At 42.8% G+C, this 16,183-nt stretch overlaps 2 protein-coding genes across 2 annotated transcripts in view; one reads left to right on the top strand and one right to left on the bottom strand.

The window, feature by feature from the left end:
* The window catches only part of LOC125280859 (gastrula zinc finger protein XlCGF57.1-like), a 1,316,469-nt gene that overhangs the window by 870,379 nt on the left and 429,907 nt on the right, over window positions 1-16,183 (bottom strand). The gene's annotated exons all lie outside the window — the stretch shown is intronic.
* Window positions 7,448-16,183, top strand: part of LOC125243180 (5-hydroxytryptamine receptor 3A-like) — a 38,871-nt gene continuing 30,135 nt past the window's right edge. The window contains exon 1 of the mRNA XM_048152609.1: window positions 7,448-8,035. Coding sequence (XP_048008566.1) covers window positions 7,996-8,035 — 40 coding nt within the window. The 5' untranslated portion in view covers window positions 7,448-7,995. The remainder of the gene's footprint in view (window positions 8,036-16,183) is intronic.

Below are 16,183 nucleotides of genomic sequence, written 5' to 3'. Positions count from 1 at the left end.
GGGAAAGAACTTCTTTATCTTCTATCTGTGCAAGAATCTTTAATGAGAAAAATTACAATGCCCAGTATTTATTAACTAAAACAATCAACCCGATTGTCATATCTTGAATAGGCTAAATCCATTCAAGATCAAAACATGAATTAAAAATTTGATTCTATTGATCTGTAACCCAGTGACAAGAGGAAGTATAAGTTTTGATTTTCCTTTGCAACAAAACCACAAACAAAGTGGACAAAGTGTTAGCAAACTCCTCTCTGAGGGTGCTGGATCATATGGGATCTGATCAGGGAAGTTATTTTACTGGACATGTAATTAAAGTTGTGTGAAATGTTAATATCAGGCAGAAACTCTTCTGTTTTTACAGACCACAGAGGTCCAAATGGTCAAGTATTTGAAGGACACCATAAATACCAATTGCTAAACAAACAGCACCACAAAAGGTGATCTGGTGCCCTAATCACAGATCTGGTTAGTGTGAGTTTCCCCCAGGAGACCCGGGTGCCATAAAACTCACAACACAACAGACTGTATAAGCACAGCTGCAATAGCAACTCAAGGTGCAAGATTCTCTGACCATGCTTAAACACCAGCAGTCAGATCTGACCACTAACATTCAGTTTATCTGGCCTTTTCTTTGCAGAAACATAATCATAATAATGATCTATGTCTCTGTAAACTAAAACAAATTTTCTTCTAATGGCATACAATCTTAACAGATTAAAGCCATTTGCAACAACTGTCTGGATAAGACCATTTAAGAAAAACTAAGATGGCACCATCTATCTTAATGCAATTTGTTTAAAGGTTCAAGATCAACTGTTTTTTCTGTATGTCTGTTTCCCTTTCAGGATTAACAGCTGCCATGTTAAGGGCCAGATTCCACAAGGTTCTGGTCCCACCTGTATTGAGCCATGACATACAACTTCACACGCAGGAGATGGGGGTGTAGAAACTTCAAGAGGCCATCTCATGACACTAATAGATACATGGCCTCCCAGTGTAAAACTGGAACTAAATTATGCAACACAAATTATGGTAGGATAGACACCACCCATCTTCTACACAAACATACAGAACACACACTACAAACTCACAACATCTCTACCTGGCATTCACATAATGCAAATCTTACATACATCATTCACCTTCATACATATAGGACAAAGGAAATTATTGTTGTAATTTCTTTTCCTTTTTAACTGTGTCAATTTTGAGGTATAATGGAAACACTGTAATATGCAGGACATGTGCATGGCTTTAGTCACCCATCAATTAATAGAATTTTTGATCATTCAAATTACAAATTCAAAATCTAAATGAGACCTATTCAGTAATGTAACTGGTCTCTTTCAGTCCTTGGCATTGTTGCAAACTAGGAGGGCCCCCTAGTTTCCAACATATGACTAATGACAAATTGAACTAAACAGTTGGAACTGAAATGCAGGCATTTCTATAAATCAGGTACTCAATTCCCAGACCTCTATTCTTGAGTGTGACTTAGCCTGTGCATCAAATGCACAGATGATGGTTGTAAAAGCTAAACAAGAGATTTTAAGTCTCCGTTTCTGTAAATTCCATTCTCTAATTGACTTGATTGAAGCCTAAGTTCTGCATTAAGGATGTGCCATTTAAACAACTATTATAGACAGTTTTATAATTGTAATTATGAAATTGTGTATTTCTATGTTTAAGTATGTGATATATTTAATTATTTATACCACTGGTAAATATACTAGTTATTTAGACTCTTTGCTACTTGCCTTTAATGCATCCAGACCAAGTCTAAATTCCACTATCATAGTGAAGAATCTGGTGATTAAATGAGACCTGCTCACTAAAGATAGGACTCTGAAAGGGAGACCTTCTTTACCACTCGCACTTTTGACATGTTCATCATGTGTTATTTTGTGTTATTCTGTTTTTCCAACAACCCTTTTCCTCATCTTACAATAACACCAAGTTCATCAGTGTTCAAGTATTGAATGGTCACTCAGAGGTTGTTCAGGTGTCCTGCACGCAATGGAGCATCATCAGCTAAATGAATCCTTCACCCATGGAAATTTGACCTGCCCGGCAAACCAGACCTTCTACTTGAAGGTAACCGAGGATTTCTCACAGGATCAATTAAACCTGGGGCGGACACAGGTGTTTCCGCAAAGTGTAATGAGACTTTCCTGACACGTTCTGCTCATGCTGACCAACACAACAGACTTGGTACAACCAGTCATTCTACAGACAGACTACCACCACAGCCAAGTGCAGGTGGAAGCAAACCTGACCAAGAGGATCACAGACATCATGTCCAGCGGCTGCAGCATCCAGTCAGCACAGTACACACCTAAAGGGACTGTGTGTCACAGAGATGCATCCTGCTGTACTTTCATCTTAATGTTCAACCTGCCTTAATGTTGTTATTTCAGGTGACGACTAGACTCCTGCACCCATCGACTAATGAGCAAATGAAAGCATGTACCCAACATACGGAAGCAGGAAATGTCCAAAAGTGGCCCCTCAGGGACTCATTGAATTTGCCCCAAGGGGCCAGAGGCCATCTGTAAGGCTTGATTTTCCTGCTAAACAAAAACTGAGATGAAGCGTCCTGCAATAAAGTAATAAAACTTTAATCTGGAAAGAAGATCTACAACGCCTCCCCTAGAATTATGAAGAAGATTGAAAACTAAGGAAAATTCTGTCCTCTTTTTGGGTGGTGTCTCTTCTCCTCTCCCCCAAAACAGGTGTTGGTGTAATAAACATTTACGATCCTTTTGTTCTGGTTCTGGTATAAAAGGTAAAGAGCAAAGCAGTCATGTGGGAACTTCTGTAACCAGAACCCCCATACAGAGATGAGTGAATGTCTGAAGACATTCACGCATCACTGTGTGTATATATGCATTTCTTTGAGTAATCGATGTTATGCATTTATCATTTCTGAATTGGCTTCTAATTGTCTAATTGTAATGTAATTGGCATGATCCATTGTTACTTGACAAATAAAATGTTATATTTGGTTGATTCTGTATTATTCTTAATCCATTATTTCTAGTAGATCAAAGCGAAGGTATTACCTCAAATCTGTGTTCAGGATTGTTCATACGAAAGGTTTAATAGATGGAGCATGGGGCACGTCAATTAAGTCCATTTCGATTTCTGACAATCACTGCCTTAAATAAGTTGCAGTTTTCGTAAATATATAAAAACTATGCTTTTTGTTACGAGTAAGCAGAGCGCGACCGACTTAAAGGTAGATATTTACCCTGCATCCAATGTTTAAGGTCAGACTGACGAGTTTGTGCCCGGGAAGAGTGCTCAAATCGGCCGAAGTAACTCTTCTAAAGCGATACCGGGACTGCAGTGAACGAAATAATCGAAGATATAAGGTAATCAGAATAATCGAATATCTAAATTAATACATAACAAATGATTAATTTCTAATTGGAAACACAACCTAAGTGTAAGAATCATTTGAAATTGGAGTCAGATTAAGCGAGTGAAATTAAGTGAACTTAATAGAGACGCTGAAAAGGCATACACGCGTTAACCTTCGCCCAGGCGTGTCGGATTCCGTTTTTGGGCCGATGCGGGGGTCCTTACACCTGTTTAACCGACACTATTTTGGGTGGGTTTCTCCCATCCCCATACAACACAACTTCTCTGTCTTTCACTGCTCTTACAAGAACATCAGTCTCCTCGGCTGTGAACCGCTCCTGGCGTGCGCCTGGTAAATACGCCATAATAATAGCAATCCATAATGGAACTTGCGCACCTGCTTTTAAAGGGAATGTTGGATGACGCTCTGATTGGTTTATTTCACGTTACGCCCAAACCACACCTATGAATAATGAAGCTACTTTAGACCAACCCATTTTAGATTTGCGGCGGGCGCAAGAGCCATTTATCCCGCCGGGAAAATAGCAACAGCGCCGAGACCCGCCCACAAAGTTACTTGCGCTTCGCGCTTTGACACTTGCGTTTCAGATCGTTAAAATAGGGCCCCATGTCTCTCACGGCTTCTGAGAGGGAGGAATGGGCTGTTGATTCGGAGGACCCCATCCACCTGCCATCGCTGGAGCCCATCGACAGCAAGTCGGGATGGATGCCGAGCTTTTCCGCATCCTCTCCAAGGCCGTCGAAGAACTCGACCTCGAGTGGGCCCCACCTGAAGAGCCAACGCACAGTAGACAGGACGAGTGGTTCCTGCCAGGACGCCGCCAGCGCTCTTGCCATGACGAGCTGACCAAGTCGTGCAACAGTCAGCTCTCTCTTCGGTCGATGGCTCGCTGGAGAAGCGTTACAAGCACTTACCGCCCCTGGATGAAGCAGTGGCAGCTCACCTCTGCCCCCCCGCAGCCGTGGGGTGGATAACTAAGAGGGTCCTTCCATCCAAGCCCTGCAGGACTACCTCTGCCTTGGCCGGCAGGGTGTATACTTCCACGGGCCAGGCTGCCTCAGCGCTGCACACCATGGCTATCCTCCAGGTGTTCCAAGCAAAGCTCCTCCGCTCTCTGGATGAGTCTGGAATAGATGCACCTGCCTTCCGTGACCTCTGCAGCGCCACGGATTTGGCCCTGCACGCCATGAAGGCGACAGCCCAGGCCACTGGACAGTCCATGGCCAGCCTGGTTGTGCTTGAGCGCCATCTCTGGCTCAACCTGACCGAGATCAAGGAGGTGGACAAAACGGTCTTTCTAGATGCCCCGGTCTCTCCAACCGTTCTCTTCGGGCCAGCCATGGAGGGGTTTACAGAGCGTTTCACTGCAGCTCAGTAGTCGTCCCAGGTCATGCGACACTTCCTGCCCAAGTGCTCCAGCTCTACTTCTGCTTGAAGCCGCCCCAGGACTGCGCCGGCTCAGCAGAGCAAGCCTGCCCCCTCTACCTCCCAGGCAGCGCCTCTTAAGGAACAGCGCCGACGAGCTCATCCTGCCAGGTGCTTCTCCTTCCCGAGACAGCGTGAGGGCCCCTGGCCAAAGATTTTGCTGGATCCGACGCCTCCCAAGACTTCCTGATTTGAAGGAAAAGAAGAGGAAGGGGCAAAGTCCCTCCGAGCCCGGGACCACCCCAGAAGCTCTTTCGTTCAGTCCCCCCACCGCCCTGTTCAGTTCCAGGCATGGGGGGCGGTTCATGTGTTCTGCTACCAGGGTCCAATGCTGTTGCACCCACGCAAAACGCCGTTGTCATGGCGAACACAATAAATATTTTACCTCCTCAAAGAAAGAGCAAACTTCCTCTTCCACACTTGCCAGTGTACGAGCCCCCTCTCAGCGGCCCATTCAACCCCTTGTCACGCGGGCTGAGGCCTGGCAGGCCATCCCCGGAGTGTAAAAATGGGTTCTGGGGATAATAAATCGAGGCTACTCGCTCCAGTTTGCCCGCAGACCCCCCCGGGGTGGCGGGGTGATTCCCACTTCGGTAAACATGGACGACACTCGTGTCCTCTGAGCCAAGTGATGTCTCTGCTAAGGAAGGGAGCCATAGAATGTCTCCCCCTCAGGGTCCCTTTCGGGTCCCTCCTCACGCTTGGCAGCATGGCCGTCTGCGCCTCAGGGTCAATCGAGCCTGCCTTGCAGCTCTGAAACCCTGGACGAACCCTGTTTGGTTCAGTCATGGAGTACTCCTACAGCCAGTGTCCAGAAGGACGGTGCTCTCGACAGATGCGTCCAACTTGGGTTGGGGCGCTCTTTGCGAGGGCAGACCAGCCTTTACAATACTAGTTGAAATTTCAGGTGGCTCAAAAGGCTCCCTTTTGAGCCACTGCGGTCAGCTGGCCTCAGGCCCCTGATGCTTAAAACCGCTCTGCTACTTGCATTAGCATCGGTTAAGCGTGTTGGCGACCCCGCCCGTTTTGGCGAGATTTTTCGTGCGCTTCGTCGCCATAGGCTCGCGCGGCTGTGCTGTGCTAGCATTGGTTCAAAAAGTTCTCAAGCTTGAACCAATAGCCGTGCAGTTACACTGCGCTATTGAAAAAACGCTTCAGCAGCGGCGAAAAAGGAGACCTTTCCCCCATACGCAGTACTCGTTCTGTATCTCAGGGAACCGAGGTTATGTTCGTAACCGAGTACGTTTTAGAGTTGGCATGCTGGTTTGAACTGGTTTATGCTGGTCCAATGCTGGTCCTAAGCTGGTCCAATGCTGGTCCATGCTGGTCCAGCATAGGACCAGCTCAGGTCCAGCATGGATCAGCATATGACCAGTTTAGAACAGATAGGTAATTTTGTGTAGAATTACAGTAATAAACAGTAATTTTATTAGGATAAGAAATTACTGTATTTTTCAGTTTATTTATGTTTTGTTTTTTTCTGACAGTATTTTTCTGTTTTAAACATTTTTTTGGCACCCCTGCTGCTGTCTTCTTTCCTTCAGTAATACTGAATTGTTGCAAAATGCATTGTTTTCTATTACTGTTCTAATGGAAAATATGTTAAGTGTCAAATTGTGCCAGTTTTTATACAGCATTTTTTTTTTTTTTTTAACGTGCTTACCAGCATATTTATAAAGCATTTTTGTGTGCTTGCCCTCTATCTGTCCACTCTGTTAGGAGTTAGAGTTTCAGGTTTCAGTGTGCAGAATTTTCTGAAAGTGAAAAGCAAAAGGTAAAAGAGAACATCATGTCGCAAACAATCAGGAGATGTGTGTTGCATGTAAAAATATATCAAGCTGCTCCTTTCTGACACTCTCACAACAGCACTTTTCCATCCCCGACAAACCTTCGGTGTTTAGGGGCAGCAGGGTTTTTTTTTTTTTTTTTCTTCTTCTTCTTCTTCTTCTCAGCGAAATGTTGATTGTTCTATTGCTTCCTGCTACCAGGACATAGAACATTTAACATCCCCCTAACAAGACAAAGTTTCGGAATTAGTGCCTCTTTCAGAGAAGTGAAGTGGAAACTACTGCCAAATATATGTCTGTCTGTCTGTCCTAAAGACAGGAGAAATTGGTTACAGAATACACGGTAACACTTTATAATAACATTCAGTTATAAGTAATTTATAAATTATTAGACAAGAAATTATCTAGATAAGAAATTATTAGATAAGAAATTACCTGCTGCTGTCTTCTTTCCTTCAGTGATTCTAAATTGTTGCAAAATGCATTGTTTTTTATAGTGTACTAACAATTTGTTGAACCTAATTGTAAAAATATATATATTTATTTATTTATTTATTTATTTATTTTTACCGATTATGCCTTACTCAGAAAATCCAAGTTAAGATTACTTGATTAATTTCAGTACTATTTTGTCAACTAAAAGTCGGGTAAATTCTTAACAGACTTTTTACTAATTTCTTCCTCTACCATTCATGAGGAACACTGATTTCATAAAAACCACAATACTGTTAAACATTAAACATTTAATGGGATTGATCCCCGTCTAGTTGTGCCAATAGCTTTCAGTTCACCTTGCTAGAGTTACACACTCTAGCAAGGTGAACCTCAAGGAGGCCTTTGCCTCAGACTGATTGTGTTTGCGCAGGTGTTTGCGTTTGTGCATATGATCCTAAAGGAAGAAAGCCACATATTTACAACATGACATCAATGTATGGTTATTTGAAGTACAGTACTTGTTCTCATAGTTACAGTCACTAAACGGTAAGTGTTATGTTTACAGAGAAATTGAAACCTTGTCTATATGACAGTGATATATGGCGGAAGAACTTCTGAGATGTGGCGAAATGCCCATTTGTTCTCTTCTTATTTTATTTTTTTTCTTCTGCTTATGTTATTCATGGTGGCTGTATATTTACATATTTAAACAATCTGAATGAAAAAATAACAGAAAGATGTTGAATGTTGAAGAAAACTGTTTCATGCAATAAAAGCCTTAAAGAAAATGTAAATGGCATGAGAGGCAAAAAGCAAAAATGAAAATATCCTGGCTCCACCTCTGGGTGGAAGTGAGAATGTGTTACTCACTCACAGCGTATAAATATGACCAAATGACTGACATCTGTTCAAGAGTGAATCCTCATCCCCATCCTGTCTCAGACACTTGGAATACTGAACATGCACCTACACTGGCTAATATTTTTTCTTGTCACATTGAGTAAGTAAATATTGTTTAATGATTACACTTTACAATAAGGTTCAGTTTTTTAACATTAGTTAATGCAGTAGGCATCACAAATAACAGCAAATAACAATTTTACAACACTTGTTAATCTAGATGTTAATTTATAGATTTTGTTCATTCACATCTGTTAATAACCAAAGGTTGTTTTTTGTTTTTTTAAATTATAATAATAATAAATGTATTAATTTATTATTTAAAATTAATACGTTTTATTAATATAGCACCTTTCCAGAGCTCAAGGACGCTTTACAGTGAACAATTAACAGGGAAGAGATAATACAAGTAGACAATGATGAGAAGTATACAGAAAACAGAGTCAAGTACAAAATTACAAAACAGGACTTAAGAGACATAACATTCAGAGAAATATTAGTAATAATGCAGAGTAATCAGTTAATCAAATCAGGGGTATAACATTCAGAAAACAGGTGAGTTTTGAGTAATGATTTAAATTCAGAGATATTATTTACACAACAGAGTGAGCGTGGGAGAGAATTCCAGAGTTTGGGTGCGATAGTACTGAAAGATCTGCCCCCCATTGAAGAGAGGTGATGCTGAGGGACAACGAGAAGGCCAGAGTCGGAGGAACGTAGTGAGTGAGTCAGAGTGTAGGGGACGAGCATATTACAGAGATAAGGGGGAGCCAAACCATGCAAAGATTTAAAAGTGAGCAGGATCATTTTGAATTGAATACGGTAGGCAACTGGAAGCCAGTGGAGATCACACAAAATTGGGGTGATGTGAGCAGAACGCTTGGTGTGGGTGAGTTTTCTAGCAGCAGAGTTTTGAATGTATTGTAATCTGGAAGTGGAGCTGGCAGGTAGACCGATGAAAAGGGCATCACAGTAATCAAGGCGGGATAAGATAAATGCATGGATGACAGTTTCAGCGTCTTTGGTACTGATGAAGGGACGGAATTGGGCAATGCGACGTAGGTGAAAGAATGCAGATTTGGTTACAGAGGAAATATGAGACTGAAAGGAAATGGTGGAGTCAACGATTACACCTACATTTTTAACAGTATTGGATGTTTTGATATGAGAACCATCTATTTCACAGGTGAGATTTGTAGAAATATGGCTAGTAAGTGAGGGAGTTCCAATGAAAATAATCTCAGTTTTGTCCATGTTGAGTTTTAGAAAATTTGAATTAAGCCAATTTTTTATTTCTTTAACACAAGCAGAGATTTTGTCTGTTTGGGGAGGTAGAGTAGGTGTGCAGATTGAGTATAATTGAATGTCATCAGCGTAAAAATGATAGTTAAGACCGTGACGTTGTAAAATCTGACCAAGTGGTATGAATAATAATTTACATCATTAAATTTAATTAGCAACCAATGAAACAATGTTAATTCTTCAATATTAACTGCACTGAATCAACAACACTGTTGCACCTACAATTAATGCTGAAATAATGTTAACTTTCATTTAAAAAAATCAATGGTAATGACAAATCAATGTTACAATGTGATGTTGGTTCAACATCATATTTGCACTCTCAGAAAATGAAAGACAGCTACAACTGATTTAAAACCACACAGCCTGAAATCAGCTATAAATAAAATACATTAAATACCTGTAGATGTCAGCATATGATTAAGATACCCCAAAAACAGCATTACTAACTTCACTTATTACAAAGCAATTTGACTTTATTTCTGTCGTATGTCTACAAAAGCTATTGTTGAGAATTAACAGAGGTTTAATGCTAATTCGTTTTGATGTTTTTTTTTCAAAAGCTACTCTCGAAGCTGCATACTTATATGCAATGGAACAACTTTTGTTTGACCGGTTGTGAAGTATGCCAAGAATTTTACTTTAACACTCTGAGGTCTGAGGTATCGCCGGCGATACCACTGCGGTTTTTTTCTTACCAGTGTGAAAGAGTGTAACGCGGTGGTTACGGAGCAAACAAGGATAGCTCACTATTAGACAGACTTCACAGAGGCGATGGGTGTCACATAACCGGCGCTTTATTCCCCATGGAATTTAGGTGACAGTCTGTCACAAATGTTGTGCCGTCTACAGCATTACTTGAGAAATAAATGAAATACAAGAGCAACAGAAAAGGAATGAACATAACCCGCATACATGCGGTGCTCTGATCACACATCCAATGCAGATCATCAACAGTTTAACGGGAGCGCACAGTTCTTAAAGGGGCCACACCATATTTCTACTCGTTACAGATTTCCCCCGGCCAAAAAAGGCTGCCCTCAGCCGTACATAGCAAAGAGAACACATAACAACCACTCATACATGAAGGAGTTGAAAAGTTACCAGGGCAGAGGAATAATGTACAGACAGTACAAGCATACATGTTAGCACAGCGTACATTAGTTTAGTAACACTGGAGAAAAGTATGACCACAAAACAAAAGTGAAACACTCAAGTTTCCCTATATGAAAACCATGAATATGCATGAACATTAACAAATAACACATTTAAGTAACACTGAACCTTGGTCTGTCGTCACTACAAGTCAAACCTTTTTGTATGGTAGGGGTTGGTCCACTTATTCACCGTCCAGTCAAAAGTAATTCTAGGGGCTTTTCTTTGTCTCAGTCCATAACGTTCCTGATTTGTGGGCTCGTCAGTAACAGCGTCAGGTGTCAAGTCATGAGAGCCAGAGACAGCTTCAGTGTCAATACTGTCAGGAACAAGGTCAAGTGATTGTTCAGTGCAATGTTCTGGAGAACTTTCATCCGATTGTTGAGTCAAAGGTTCATTTGAACAGTCTGTATCAACTCTTTGGTCAGCATTAACAGATTCCTCTCTGTCTGTTTGGGAATCAAAGTCCACATCCAAAGGTAGTGACATCTCAACATCACCAAAGGAACTTGCTGTAGGCCTGGCTGTATCCCATGAATGAAACGGCTGCAGATTTACAACATGATACACGCTAGCATCCTCTCCAGTGTCAACATTTGAAAGTTTATAGTTAACACTAGACAGTTTCTTAGAGACGCGAAATGGTCCAGCATACACTGGGGCCAGTTTAGCAGTAAAGTTTGCGTCAGCATCAGATCTTGGATGAGTCTTGACCCTGACTAAGTCCCCCACAGCATATGAAACCGTGCGTCGCTTCTTGTCATAATAACGTTTCTTTTTCTCATGGCTCGCACTTAGAGCAGATCTGGCGTGATCGTAAGCATCTTGCAGGGAAGCTCTCAAACTCTCAGGAAAAGGCACATTAGGATCATCCACTCCCTCAGTACTTGGCTGTGTTATCAAATCAAGCGGCGTCTCCAACTCACGGCCATATAACAACATTGCTGGAGAGTGACCCGTACTTTCATGGCAAACCGTTCGAAGAGCAAAACAGATTTGTGGAAGATACTTGTCCCACGAAGTGTGCTTGTCCTCCACATAAGCACGTATGGCAGTTTTAAGTGTGCGGTTCACTCTTTCAGTGGCGTTTGTTTGCGGGTGGTACGCCGTTGTCAGCCGGTGTTCAGAACCAAGGGCAGCAACCACATGCTCAAAAAGATTGCTCACAAATGGGGTCCCACGATCTGATATGAGATAGGTTGGCGCACCGTGCCGGGCAAATATCTCACTAAGAAACTTACTCGCTGCCACTTGAGCTGTCGCTGACCGCACTGCGCACACTTCCACCCATTTTGAAAAGTAGTCAACGAAGACGATTAGATATTCGTTGCCACTCTGTGTACGGGGAAGTGGACCTACAAAATCCACTCCTGTGAATTCCCAGGGTTTTGTTGGTTTTATTGGAACCATCAGGCCTGCTGGTTTTCTTTGGCTCGGCTTCGTCAACTGGCACACTGGACACGAAACAACATATCTTTTCGTGTCTGTCGCCATTTTGGGCCAAAAGAACCTTTGCCTCAGTCTGGCCAGCGTTTTTGTCACACCAAGGTGGCCAGCTGTAGGATGGTCGTGATAGTATTTAAGTACAGTGGGTCGAATTACTGTTGGGACATATAACTTAAGCTGCTTCATTGGGTGGAGATTGCAGATTACCTTAGGGTCCCTAAAATAAAGCAGACCATCATGAATGACATGTTCTTCATCTGTACCACCCCCTTCAATGTTTCGAAGAAGACTGCCAACCACTGGGTCACCACTTTGCAACTGCCTCAACTGCGCTTTGTCTGTGATTGTGACCGAGGAAAGACTGCGCAGATCCAACCTAGCTATGACAGCATGCGGCGGAAGGATGTCGATAGGGCCCTCACAATGTGGCAGTGGGCTGCGTGATAGAGCATCTGGAACTTTATTCTGAACACCTGGCCTGTGGACGATGTTGAAGTCAAAATCCTGTAGGCGTAAGGACCATCTCGCTAGTCGTCCAGAGGGGTTGGGACGGTTCATTAGCCACCTCAGGCTGTTGTGATCAGTATAAACTGTTACATGAAGGCCCTCAATGTAAGGTCTGAAATGTTCCAGAGCCCAAATCACTCCCAAACACTCTTTCTCAGGCATTGAGTATGGTCTTTCAGCTTTGTGCAATGTCCTGCTTGCAAAAGCAACAACTACATCTCGCCCCATGTCATCCTTCTGCATCAAGGCCGCACCGAGGCCCAAGTCACAAGCGTCAGTGTGGATGGAAAATGGGCGTGTGAAATCTGGGAGGCACAGAATTGGTTCAGAAGTAAGGCAGTCTTTCAAGTAATCAATCGAAGCCTGACAACTGTCGTCCCAGTTGAATGGGGTTTCCTTTCTGGTGAGTTTAAAAAGCGGCTCGGCTTTCTCCGCATATTTCGGAATGAACCGTCTGTAATAGCTTGTGAGGCCGAGAAATCCTCTCACTTGTTTCACATCTGTTGGCATTCTGAAATCTGTGACTGCTTCAAGCTTTTTCGGGTCAGGAGAAATACCATCTGGAGTGACCCTGTATCCTAGAAAGACAAGTTCACTCAAGCAGAACTGACACTTATTCAGCTTGAGAGTAAGACCAGCTGACTTTAGTCTTGACACGACTTCTCGGAGGTCTTCCAAGTGTTGCTCAAAGGTCGGAGATGCAACGATGATATCGTCAAGATACACTGCGCAGCACTTATAGACCAAGCCAGCGAGGACATTGTTCATCACCCTCTGAAACGTAGCTGGGGCGTTACAGAGTCCAAAAGGGAGAACCTTGAATTGAAATAGGCCACAGTGTGATGCGAAAGCTGTCTTTGGTCTTGACTGTTTCTCCACTGACACCTGCCAGTACCCCCGAGCCAAATCAAGAGTCGAAATAAATTTTCCACGAGCCAGGAAGTCCAATGATTCATCGACTCTGGGCAGTGGGTACGAATCCTTGTGTGTCAGATGATTAAGGCCTCTGTAGTCAACGCAAAACCTGTGGTCTCCACATGGCTTCTTGACGATTACTACAGGTGCTGCCCATGGACTGGAAGAGGGCTCAATGATGTCTTCTTCAAGCATCATCTGAATTTGATCCTCAATTATTTGTTTCTTAGCTGGTGAGCTCCGGTATGGTGGGAGGTGAACTGGTTTCGCATCACCAGTGTTGATTTCGTGTTCGCCCAATGAGGTATGTCCTAGGTGTCCGTCAAACAAGCTCCAAAAGTCTTTTAGAAGGTCCCTCAAATCCACTTTTTGTTCCGTTTTCAGACAAGCCATTTCAACTTTCTCATCCAAGGCAGACTGGGAGACATCCAAGAACATCAAGCTTCCAAGCTCAGGCGCCTCCAACCACTCACTCCAAACCTCTTGTGGTGTAGGTTCAGCGAGGGTCACCGTCCTTGATGGGATATGAATGCTAACTGACGCTCGTAGCATAAAATCCATCCCTAAGATGAGTGGAGAGGATAGATCAGGGATAATGACAAATCGATGGTAGAAATTTTTACCCTGGAGGCCAACATTTAACCAGACAATACCAGCCGGAGTGCAAACAGCACTGTTGGCAAGCTGAATTGGGGGAAAAGTCCAAGGTTGAACCTTCTGAGAATTTTGCAAGACATCAGAAATCATATTTGTACGAACCGCTGAAAGTGAGGCACCCGTGTCCAGCGCTGCGTCAATGGCCTTGTGACAGAAATGAACTTTAACAATAAAGGGTGTGTTCCAAAATGAAGGAGAAGAATGGTCCTCCACATGTCCAAGGAAAAGCGACTCAGACGGGGACACAAGATAAGGGTGAGGCGCATTTATCTTTTGGAGGGAGGATTGCCTCATTGAAACGTCCTCCCTCCCCTGAAGTTTACCTTCTGCCGAACAGAATTTTGTTTTTTCTCCTCCATTTCTGCATACGTCGTGGCTTTAGCCTCCTCCTTAAGGCCGTGTGGCTCATTCGAAACTGGACTTGTCTGTGTGTCAGCGGCTGGAAAAGACATAGTTTGTTGCGCAAAGTTGCAGTTGGGACAGTTTCTAGATGTGAAACCAGGAGCAGAACATTTGAAACAATAAGTCTCTCGCATACTCTTACTTTTCTGTACTACTGGTTCATTACGGCTGTCAGGGCCGAGAGTGGAGTGCAGCTTGTGGGCACACATCAAGAGGTCTATGACTGAAGTAATTTGTGTGCCGTACAAAGCAACTCTGTAACGCTCAAGTGCATGCTTGCAGATAAGATCGATCTGTTCCTGTTCTGGAGGTGGTGACTTAAGTTTCTTGAATTCAGATAACAAGTGTGCAACAAATGTTGGAAATGGTTCTCCTTGAGCTTGGACGCGGTCAAGAATACCTCTCCAGACACGCTCTTGGTTATCCGAAGGAAGAAATACAGTCTTGAACAGGGTGCAGAACTGTGTCCAAGATGTAACGTGTGAACTCAGTACTATAAACCACTTCCTGGGCTCTTTAGCTAAGAAACGTGGCAATTCAAGCAAAATTTGAGCATCACTGAGACCCAAAGAAGTTCTGTAGGCATCCACAAGAAGAAGCCAGTCATCAGGTTGAACTTTTCCATCGTTCAACAAACACTGGGGGTTCCAGTCTTGATTGATGCAAGACTGAAGCCAAGGTTCTGGTTGCATTGTTCAATTCAAGAGAACTTTGAGCCAGTCCAAACGCATTTTCCGTTCTGGCGTTCATTGCCCCTTCAAAGGAGTGAAGTCCATGTTTTTGACCAGTTTGTGTTTGAGGGTATGGGGTTGACGAAGCAACAGGCCTGACTTGTAAAGGTAATTGGTATGAAGGAGGTATGTGCAAGTTTTGTGTGCAACTGTCAATGATACCTCTCTGTAGATCAAGAGACTCACTCAGGCATTTCCTCAGCATCGCCACTTCCTCTTTCAATGACTCAACCTGTGTCTCCAGGCGATCCGCCGATGGTGTCGCTCTCCGCCTGGGTGGATACTCAAAGCATGCAGATAGGTCAGTTAACTCAGTCTTGTCATCAACACGTCTGTTCATTGCAACAAAATCACTTTGTGTCAGAGCAATATGATATTCAAAGCAATAAATCAGAGAAATATATTCAACAAAAATTTCCAACTTGTATCAATTTCTTGTATGCCAGTAATATAGCAACAAAGCAATTATAAACAGCTGAATACCTTTTTAGAAAAACTAACAATATAATAAGAAATTTATCGTGCAAATTGTTTTGTTTTGTTTTCTTGAAAACAGTGACAACAGATCAATATCACAAAACTTCAATTAGAGTCCAATAAATTCTCTTCCGATTTCTTTTCAATTCAATGTTTTTTTTCAGGTCCTTCAATGAACACACACCATGAGAGTGTGAGGAATTATACCAAATTACGACTCAAAAATGTAAAACAAGTCCAGAAAAAAATATATATATATCCCGCTCAAAAAACAGTTCAAGAAAAAGTCCGGTGCAAACGCAAAAAAAAAAGTTTATCAAGTTCAGTTAAACCAGTCCAACAGTTTCAGTGAATGAACACAAATGGACGAGGAAACCAGGTCTGAAACAGTAAAAGTTCACAAATAGTCGAATTCCCGATTACCTCAACGAACCACAATCCTATGTGCAAGTTAAATCCACGAAAATTGTCTCCATAGCGACATAAATTCACTGGAATGTGAAGAAATATCAGCTGCGTCACTCACACAAAATGTCCGCTGCAGCGTCGGGCAGTTCACTCTATTCGCACTGGAATAGGCCTCGTGCAGACTCACGCATGTCGGCGAGGAAGATTGCAGTATTTTCGGCGTCACTCGTCACAAACCAGTTCGGCAT

This window comes from Megalobrama amblycephala, linkage group LG1 (genome assembly GCF_018812025.1).
Source record: "Megalobrama amblycephala isolate DHTTF-2021 linkage group LG1, ASM1881202v1, whole genome shotgun sequence".
Lineage (NCBI taxonomy): Eukaryota > Metazoa > Chordata > Actinopteri > Cypriniformes > Xenocyprididae > Megalobrama > Megalobrama amblycephala.
The sequence above is the reverse complement of the archived record's forward strand: the minus strand, read 5'-3'. Positions and strand labels throughout refer to the sequence as shown.